The sequence below is a fragment of the Nannospalax galili genome, unplaced genomic scaffold, assembly GCF_000622305.1.
Source record: "Nannospalax galili isolate Female #2095 unplaced genomic scaffold, S.galili_v1.0 scaffold364, whole genome shotgun sequence".
Taxonomy (NCBI): Eukaryota; Metazoa; Chordata; class Mammalia; order Rodentia; family Spalacidae; genus Nannospalax; species Nannospalax galili.
Genome location: NW_008352752.1, coordinates 3,870,794 through 3,881,097, shown reverse-complemented (window position 1 = coordinate 3,881,097; position 10,304 = coordinate 3,870,794). Strand labels below are relative to the sequence as shown.

At 36.6% G+C, this 10,304-nt stretch overlaps 1 protein-coding gene across 8 annotated transcripts in view; it reads right to left on the bottom strand.

Annotated features, from left to right (window-relative positions):
• Positions 1-10,304, bottom strand: part of Ankrd28 (ankyrin repeat domain 28) — a 183,828-nt gene that overhangs the window by 99,477 nt on the left and 74,047 nt on the right. For 4 of the 8 annotated variants that reach the window (XM_029554521.1, XM_029554520.1, XM_017802412.2 and 1 more), the window contains one exon: positions 2,289-2,372. In XM_029554521.1, the coding sequence (XP_029410381.1) occupies positions 2,289-2,302 (14 nt within the window). In that variant the 5' untranslated portion in view covers positions 2,303-2,372. Of the gene's footprint in view, positions 1-2,288; positions 2,373-3,418; positions 5,186-10,304 lie in introns of those variants that run through there. The other 4 variants (XM_017802413.2, XM_008849977.2, XM_017802411.2 and 1 more) reach the window with 3 other exon arrangements.

Sequence of the window (10,304 nt, the reverse complement as noted above, 5' to 3'; positions counted from 1 at the left end):
GGGGTGAGACAATGTGAGAGATAAACAATGCCTAGCTAGTCTTAAAAACCAGAGGGAACCATATTACTCCTACAAACTACTGACAAATTACAAATAGTAGATTAAGAAATATATGTCTAGGTAAGGTTTATCTGAGAACAACTGGTGTTTGCCCAAGATTTATCTACATGACACACAGTAATTAAAAGTACCAGACTGGTGGAACTAACCTTCTTGGACATTTAACAGACATACTTTGAGGCCTAAACTAATTTGGTCTGAGGGACATAAAGTACAGTTTTTGCTCCTCATCCTCCTAGGCTGACTAGTTCCAGGGGACTATGAGCATCTCTCAAAAATGTCCTGTAATGGTGGTGGGTCACCTGTCCTCTTGATCAAGGAGGCCGAGGAGGCCCCACCAGATGGACTTGAACCAGGGTCCAGTCTACAAAAAGGAGGGTCAATGCAGAGGAATTATTTCTTCCATGCTTCCAAGCGAAGCCAGCCATGGTCGAGCAGGGCCTTTAACTTATCTTCACATAGGCCGAACTGGTAAAAAGAAAGGAGCCAGGGGCTCCTCCCAAGCCCATGTGACCCCTGAGGAACAGATCCTCAAACAACCTTGAGAGTAAAAATAAATTGGCTTATCTGGGCCAACTGTATGGCCTTAAACACCCAAAAGGAAAATATAACCAAAGATTAAAGGGACCAATATAATTTTTTAAGAGTCCATATGCATAGCTAAAGGCTACATAATAAGCAACAATGCCAGATAGGAGATACCTAGTTGTTTGCCAAGGTGGCCAAAGGGACTCCCAGATAGTAACCCAGCATAGAACTGGGAAAATGAACAGCAGATCCCAATCTTATCTAAAGGAATACTGACAACTGACTGCTGCTAGATGACAAACAACTGACCCTCCTAAAACAAAGACCTCTAGATAGGCTGACTAGATTCACCAGATGGACAAGTAGTGGAGAATGACTGGGGGTGCCAACAACACAGCACACAGTAGCAGGGATATCAGAGTAGAAGGGCTCTAGTAGGGGGAGGGAGGCTACGGGAGGGTGCCATCTGGGAAGTGGGTATATAGTTGAATAAGATGGTTTGAGATGTTCTGTGTGATACACACACATACAGGCGCGTGCACACACACACAAATCAAAAAAATGTATTATATTTGAGGAGGAAGCATGGAAATTTACGTCATGTTAATTAGTATAGGTGATAAACATTACCACTGAAATCTACCCAATGACTTCATAGACATACACAGGCACCAAGAATCCAAGTGCAACCAATTATGACTAGTAATAATCAGATATATACAGATTAGAGATGCATGTGCAACATCTCAGTGTTAGTAGCAAAAACAGTGAGTCTTTTTGCAAGGAACAATATAGTCTAAAATGAAATGGAAATCTTTAAAAAGGAGATATTTTTTAAAGACTAAAAACTCATTAAATTTAATGTCTTACAGGGCTTATACTGAGTTCAATATTGTATAATTATATTAATTCTACTGTGAATCTAGAAACTTACAGTCACTTGTGAAAGAGATGTACTCTTACTCTGGAGTGTGTTACTGAATATGTAAAAGCTGTAATGAAATGCTTCTTCTAATCATGTAGTAATTAAAAATTTAAAAAATGATTAAAAAATTTTTAAAAGACCATGAAAAAAAAATTAAAAGTCACTAATGAAACCCATCATTTTGTACAGCAAATATACACTAATAAAAATTCTTTCAAAGTGTGTAAAACTCTCACTGTTACTTACAAAAAGCAAATCTGATCTCATAATCAAGATACATTATAACTTAGAAATCTTTTTTGTCAAGTTCAAAAAAAGAACTCTCATTTGAAATCCATATTATGAAATGTCATGATATTTGCAACTTAGTTTCAGAGGGGCTCTGTATAGGAAAAATGTATATACACAGGCACACATACAATCTTTGGAAATGTGAATAAGCAGCAAAATGTTTCCAATGCTGAATCAAAGAAAGGTATACTCATGCTGAGAGTATTTTTAAAGTAAAAAGTTGGGAAAATAAGAGACTCTTAATGGCTTCCAGTAGTTGTGGACTTTCAGATATAATCGTGTGCCTCGTGTGTGTATGTGTGTGTGTGTGTGTGTGTGCGTGTACAGTGTATACTTTTCTGCCGCAAGACTCTACCCACACTGAAAACAACCGTTACAGAATTATGTTATCATTTAAACAAAAACAAAAATACCCACAGTACTGGGAAGAGTTCTTTTTCTAAGTAGGTTTAAAAGGTTACCATCAGTGAATTAATTGCTTTACCTGAAAGTTAACATCTTCTTTCTTAAATATTAGTGCTCGAACTTCATCAGGATCTCCATTAAATATAGCTTGCACCAGTGACGGCTAAAAAGTAAAGTAAAAAAACATCAGCCATGTCATTTGTATAATTATAAAGTTATTTTCATATAATTTCTAAAACTAAAGTTTTTCTCCCCTGCAGCCAACTGTTTTTTGAAGGGGAATGGGGACACTATATAATCAGACATTTCAAGAAACCAAATTATATCAAAGTACAGGGTTTTATCCTTGGTGGGGAGGGGGAAGAAGCCTAACTTAAAAATGTATTCATTAGTAAATTTGATCAAATTAAAGAAATAAAATCTGTGTCTATTATCCTAATTAAGTGAAAACATACATATGAATAAAGACAAAGACATACAAATATGAATCTGACACCTAAAATTTGTTTGTGCAAAAGAACTGGTCAAATAAGCAATTCCCAGCCCATACTAAGGGCTGTGAAAGGAGATGATTTTGAAAGGGCCTATTTAGGGCATGAAAGTCACATGCGCAGGCTAACACTACATGTGTCCAAAGATATAAATCCTAAGAAAGAAAACTTGGCAACTGATGAAAAATACTACTCAAAGAACAGAAAATATTGCACATCGGAATTAACATGGTAAGATAAACATACGCATGTCTAAATATAATTTCCTGATCAACAACAAAGCGTCTGTAAGGTATCATATTTTACAAGTCAAATAAGGGGTCAGTTGACAACAGAATTAAAGTTAAGGATGTACAGTCTAATTCTTTTTTTATATAAAGTCTCACATACAGATATGTAAAATTCTTTATAGAGTCCCTAATTCTTTTCACTTCAGTTCTAAAACCAAATGAAACAAAATGAAAACAAAAACACAGCTTTTCTAGCTACTTAATTTAAGTACTTACAAAGAGATTAACAGATAAAGTCTGAAAGAGGTATCTAAGCAGTTTAAACACTCAGAAGTGTGTTCATTTACACACAGATAATACTGCATCACACTGATGCATACATTGCTTTGAGTTTCTAGTGAAACTAGTGAAAACTAATTCAATTTATTCTAAAAAAAAATTACATCACTAGCTCTGTAAAACATAAGCAACATAAACTCTAATCTTACCAATACATTTCCAGAAGGTGGAGAATGTAGAGATTTATTTTTCTGTGGCAATTTAGAAACGAATGTAGGAGAATCATCTTCTACCTCCTCCAACACAACAATACACACTCGACTCATTCGCTCTTTTAAAACATTAAATCCCAAGCTACGTGATTGAAGTCACAGCTGGAAGGGCACAAGTAGTTTTTCCTCCTCTTCTGTACAACACTTACAAACATTCTCTGAACAGCACAGCTGGTTTTATAACATTAGTATGTATTATCAGAGAAACTGAAGCTTAAAATTATGATACATAACTTTTAACTCCCTAAAAATAAAATCCCACTACTTTCTGCCAGGTTATCAAAATAAAGCTCCACATTAATGTGTCAATAATTAAAACCAAGTCCAGTATTAGCTCTTTTAAAAATACTTTTCTTCCACCAAAATAGTTACATTGCGCTGTGAAATTTACTTGTACAAAACGATGATTACTTTGGGTGATACACCACCACACGATAAAAAATGAAATTAGAAACAAGTGCAGTGACGGAGATGAACACAGCTATACCCACTCCTGCCTGCAAGGTCATATAGTTACCAATAGGCTGGCTGGCTAACTGAAAAAAAAAAAAAAAACCCAAAAAACGCACTATTTTGTTTTTTGATTCCACTTCTAATTTGTCTTCATTTCTTCAGCTTCACTCATTTAATATAGACATTATCCATGAAACAAACAAATAAAAAACCTAGAGGTCAGCACAAATCCTGAAAATGAAGTTCAGAGTTGACAACTCTGTGTTTAGAGGAAAAAAAGAAAAAGAAAAAACAAAAACACAACACTGCAATAATAGCAAAGCTGCAGTATATTTACATGTGATGAGTCAGATCACAAGAGACAATAGGACTACTGGTACTAGAATACAGCTTGATTAATCCAGATTTCCCATATAACAGAAGAAACACAGAGAGCTTTATTCCCATCAATAACACCGGCAAGGCAAAGCTTTCATTCTTTCTCCATCAGGCAGCTGTTTGTGGCTGTTCTAGCAAAAAGACACAGGCACCAGGCAGAAATGGAGATAGTGGAAAACCCTAATAGAACAAGCAGACAAAAGAATTAGAAGACCTGTGAGCTCAAATTACTGCTTCAGAGTTTTCATTTTAAAAAGAGAAGAAAAAAAGTAGTTTATCATTCCAGTATTTCCTTTGATCTCCACATGAATACAGCTTCCATTAAATAGTCTTCATTCAAAGGGAAAAACAGCAGACTGTGCATCTTCTCTAAGCAACTATTTTATTCAATCATCTGCCTCTATGCCAATATACTTTTCTTCCTTGCTGAAAAACCGTTATAGCTATCCTTTTCAGTTGATTTCAGATGCTTTCCTGTTCCTCAGATGATCTTGCAAAATGCCGCTGACATCGTCTCATGAGTAGGCCCTTGAAAAATATCTATAGAACCTCAGGATCAGCCCCGAAGAAGCACTCCAACTGAGCAACAGCCTGACTGAGAGCAAAGACTGCAGACCCGCAGGATGAAATGCCTAGTAATGCTCACATGCTACACTTACCAGAGAGCTGAGCGACTGCTCAGGATGTAACTTCCTCTAGCAGGAGAAAAAAACAGTGCATTTGGACAGCCTTCACAATTAGAAGGTTCATGCCAGTTCTGTGACTAATCCAGATCAAACTGAAAATTTCTATAACTGAAAAATGAGGGCGCTTTTAACATTTTCCACTAAAAGCCACAAGGAAATCTGGTGTACTGCCTCTGCTGACTAACAGTGGTTTTAGCAAGTAAACAATTCCAAACAGCTTAACTGCTTTCGTGTGCTGTAGCATAGCAAGGGCTTAACTCTATGATGACAGTTGCAGGAAGGACATGCCTGCAGTAAATCCATAAAAGATCTGAAGGGGCCGGGTGTGGTGGTGCATGCCTTTAATCCCAGCACTTGGGAGGCAGAGACAGGTGGATCTCAGTGAGTTCAAGACCAGCCTGGTCTACGTAGTGAGTTCCAGGAGAGCTGGGGCTACAGGGAGACCCTGCTTCAAAAAAGACAAAAACAAAACCAAAAAAACAAACAAACAAAAAAAAACTGAAGGGGAAGGAGAAACGTTTTATAAGACTGAAAACCATGAACCTAAGTTACAGTGGGCTACTCTTATTTTTGCCAAGATCTCCCCCACATGTTATTTTTTAAAATGCAAAGAAAAAAAAAAGTTTTCTAAGTTAACAAATTTATTTACTGACTCATGCTTTTCAAGAAAAAAATTAAGAGGCTGGAGAGATGGCTCAGCGGTTAAGAGCACTGACTGCTCTTGCAGGACTGAGGTTCAATTCCCAGCACCCACATGGCGGCTACAAACTGTCCTTAACTCCAGTTCCAGGGGAGTCGGAAGCTCTCTTCTGACCTCTGCACCACTGCATGACACGGGTGCACTCACATACATGCAGATAAGACACTCATACACATAAAATAAAAATAATGAATAAAATATTTTAAAAAATAAAAGAAAAAAATTAAAACTTTATAGAAGTAGAAATCTTAACTCTGAAATTCTATGAATCATTTGAATTTTCCACTGAAGAAATGCTACCTTTCTACTTGAACATGTTACATGGTCTTACAAACTTATTAAACAGCTCTATCAAACAACTGTTTCAAGTTCCTGACCTGAACTATCTGCATGTCAAAAGAGCACAGAATATCACAAAGAAAAAGAATCTCCTTCCCTATAAAATAATTTTCCAAAGGCTACAATTAGGTGTTAAAACCAACTACTGTAGGGCCTGGGGGTGTAGCACTTACCTAGCATGTACGAGGGGGGGGGGGCTGAGTTTGATCCTAAGCACTGCAAACAACAACTACAACAACTACCACCACTACCACCACCACCACCCCACTTTGCAGTTGGCTTCCACCTCCATTTAAGCCTTTCTGTTTCCCCACAATGGGACAATTTCCCAACAGAAAAACTGTAAACAACAATAAAATGCCATGCCCCCCATCTATACTTCCCCCCCCCCCGTCTATCAACTAGTATTTTCACAAATAACTGTAACTTATTCTTGAACATTTACGATATCCTAGGTGCAGAGAATGCTCACTTTAATACACTAACTTCCATAGTCTGATTTTATGGGGGGGGGGGATGGACGGGACAGGACCGACACCAATACCCCCAGAAGTATTTTATCCAGTCATCCAAATTACTAAAATGCTTAATATCAAATACATACAACATTCACACCCCATCAAGATTTTCATAACTATAATTCAACGTTATAGAAGTGATTGTGAAAGATAACTTATAATAACCATTAAAAAGTTTAGGTAACATGGGGCTGGAGAGATGGCTCAACACTTAAGAGCACTGATTGCTCTGGCAGAGAAGATGGGTTTGGTGTTCAGTTCCCAGCACTCACACAGCATCTAACATCCATCTGCAACTCTAGTATAAGGGGATCCAATGCCCTCTTCTGGCCTTTGCAGACACTTCATGACAAGAGTGCACTTACATACATGCAGGCAAAACACGTATACACATTATATACATGCATATATATTAAAGTTTAGATAACAAAAGAATATTACCTATTCACGAACAAGTTATTTTAAAAAATATTACCTTTATTTTATCTTATGTGCATGAGGGCATTGCCTATGTGTTTGTAAGTGCACCTGTGTTGTACAATGCCCACAAGTTTTTGAATGAGTATTGCAAAGCTACGTTTGTGTATTTAGGTCAATTTGCTTAACAAACCATGAAAAGATAAAAACCACAGGATATAGGGAATGTAAGAATGCCAAAAAATTAGGGCCAGAGAAATGATCAGTAGTTAAGAGCACTTGCTGCTCTCACAGAGAACTCATGTTTGATTCACAGCACCCACATGTCGGCTAACATCTATTCGTAACTCCAATTCCAGGGAACCCAACACTTTCTTCTGCCATCCACAGGAACTGTATGCACATGGTGTACTTGGATGCATGCAGGCAGAACACTCGTACACATAAAATAAAATAAATGCCCCAAATACAAACAAAACCACTGAAAATTATTAAGTATCAATCATGGAAGAACCTATGTAACTTTCACATGGGCTCGGCAGTTATTTTACTGTTGGAGGTAGGGAGTGGGCCCTTGCTGTGTCTCCTCAGGCTGGCCTTGAACTTTTGGAATCAAGAGATCCTTCAGCTTCTACCTTCCTAGTAGCTGGGACTCCAGGAGAATGCCACCATGCCTGGTTCTACTAGCTACTTGAAAAATACGAATTTATTTTTCCTCCTTTTTTTATTTTTGTTTTCGACAGTCTCCCTAGTCCTAGTCCGCCTGGAACTCGCTATGTAGATATTAGAGATCCACCTGCCTCTGCCTCCAAGGGCTAGGATTGGAGGGCTGGGGTGTGTGGGGCCATTACACCCAGTATAAATATATGAAATGTTTTAAGCCAAATATGTAAATATTTTAACACACAAACATGTTATCCATCATCATATGGTTGAACCAAATACATTACCCTAATACTTAAAATATATAAAAAATTATAGTAGCATCCTATGTTCATTTTCAGGGTTCCTCTCTGAAATAGAATCCTTTTATATGGATAATTTAAACTTGTTTCAAAGTATCTAGTATATAAGTTTACCTACTTAGACTTAAGATACATCCTATTTCTTGTTCAAGCCCAATTTCTCTACTTAAGGTTTTCCCAACCAGAAAGCAAACTCCTTGAAGGCAGGGACTATGTTAGATACATAGTCTGTTCTTTTCCATGTCAACCTATAAACAATTTTACTGAAATGAACTCTGTCACAAGACTCTGGAGTGATCTATCTCTATTTCTCTCAGTGTGGAGGGAAGTATACATATATTTTAATCAGAAAATGAAGGTGGCATTAAGGTACAAAATCAGAGTTTTCTATTCCTAATAAGTAAGCAACTAAAACTCAGTAGATAAAATAGTAAAATTTGGGGCTAGAGATATGGCTCAACAGTTAAAAGCACTGCCTTCTCTTTTAGAAGACTTGGGTTCAGTTCCCAGCACCCACCTGGTGGCTAACAACTGTCCCTAACTCCAGTTCCAGGGGATACTATGCCCTCTTCTGACCTCTGCAAGCATTGCACAATACAGGGTACAAATATGTACACGTAGGCAAAACACTCATACACATTAAAAAAAAAAGATAGTAAACATTTATAAGATGATACAGGATGATGCTAAAACTAAGGACTTGACAATTAAGTCCTGCCTAAATTTCAAATTCAGGTTTTATCACTTATTAGTTGTGTTCTTGGACAAATTACTTAATTTCCTGGAGACAAAGTTTCTTCATACTTTAATAAAAGAATAATAATCTTCAGAAAATATTGTGAAGAAAAAAGAAATTCTACGGTAGCTTAGTACTTGACAATGTAGGCTTTGCTTGGAATTTTAATCCACTTCCTACTAACTTAGTCCTATAACCTTGTACAAGTTATTTAACCTTTCTGGGTGCATTTCCAACATCTAAGTGACATCAACAGAATCTTCTTCAGAGTTGTAAATTCAAACAGGGTAATTTTATTATTATGACTATTTGGGATAGATAAATTTTCTTGTAAAGCCAGTAAGTAGATAAAAGATGTAACTCCTTAGCCAGTCAGATAATTCTTACTACTGGAGGTTCTGCTCATTTGCTGAGTACCCATACTTTCCAGACTACTAAAAGCTTGTCTTAGACTTTAGTACTCAGATGAGTATTTGTAAAGTACTATTGGGTGGAGAAGCAGTACTCAGGCAAGAAAGAAGACAAAACGTTTTCCCATTCTTCTACATTCACAGTAATTCAGTTTTGAGAAAGAAGGGTAGAAATTACTAGCCCATAAACTCAAAGATAAATGAAAAATACCAAGAGACACATAGTACTTTCAAAATTTTTATTACTTAAATCAGTAGTACTCTCTGCCCCAGAGAAGACTGCTCGCCAAGGAACTTTCATATTAGAGCAATATGAGATGGATGTTTAAGAAATTATAAATTGAGAAGTACTTCTCATGAAAAATTACTGATGATTGTGTAAAAAGTTCACCCCCCCTTTCCAATTAGAGAAACAGCAATAGTGTTTGCTTTTTTTCCTTTAGCTTTTTCTTTTTTAAATCCAAATCAGGTTACGTATTTTTTGTTTGTTTTATTTGTTTTTGAGACAGTCTCTCTATGTTGCTCAGGTTGGCTTCAAACTGCTGGGCTCAAGTAATGTTCCTACCTTGCTCTCTCATCACACTTTCAGGACCCCGACCCTCTACATCAGCTTATATCATAGGGCCCTAATTACCATTTTTAATAAACTAAGAGACTTAACCTTTATAATTTCATAATATTTCCATTCTTTACACAAAATTTATCCTAAAAAATATTTTAAGTTTTAGCCAAGAGTGGTGGCGTACACCTTTAATTCCAGCACTGTGAAATCCGGGCCAGCCTGGTCTACACAGTGAGTTCCAGGCCAGCTGGGGATACAGGAAGACTGTGTTTCCAAAAAAAATTTTTTAATCCAAAGCCTTTATTTTAGCATCTAGCCTCATGATTGGAAAATGAAGTGTTAACATACCAATGTTACCTAAAGCTAGTAAATTCAGAAGTTTTTTAAGGAGGCAAGACCTGGCCAATTCTACTTAAAGTCTAATAAACTAATAATCTTAACCCTCTTTTGGTAAGAATACTTATTTTTAAAACATTTACCAAAAATATCATAGCATTTAATTCTACAAATACAGTCATATTTCTTCTAGATATACATAGAACATACCAAAACCCAGAAAATATTATTTATATGTGCATAAATATTTAAAATCTTTACCTTCCATGATCTTATACAATGTTAACAGGGTGCTATATCATAACAAGAAAAACTAAACAGTA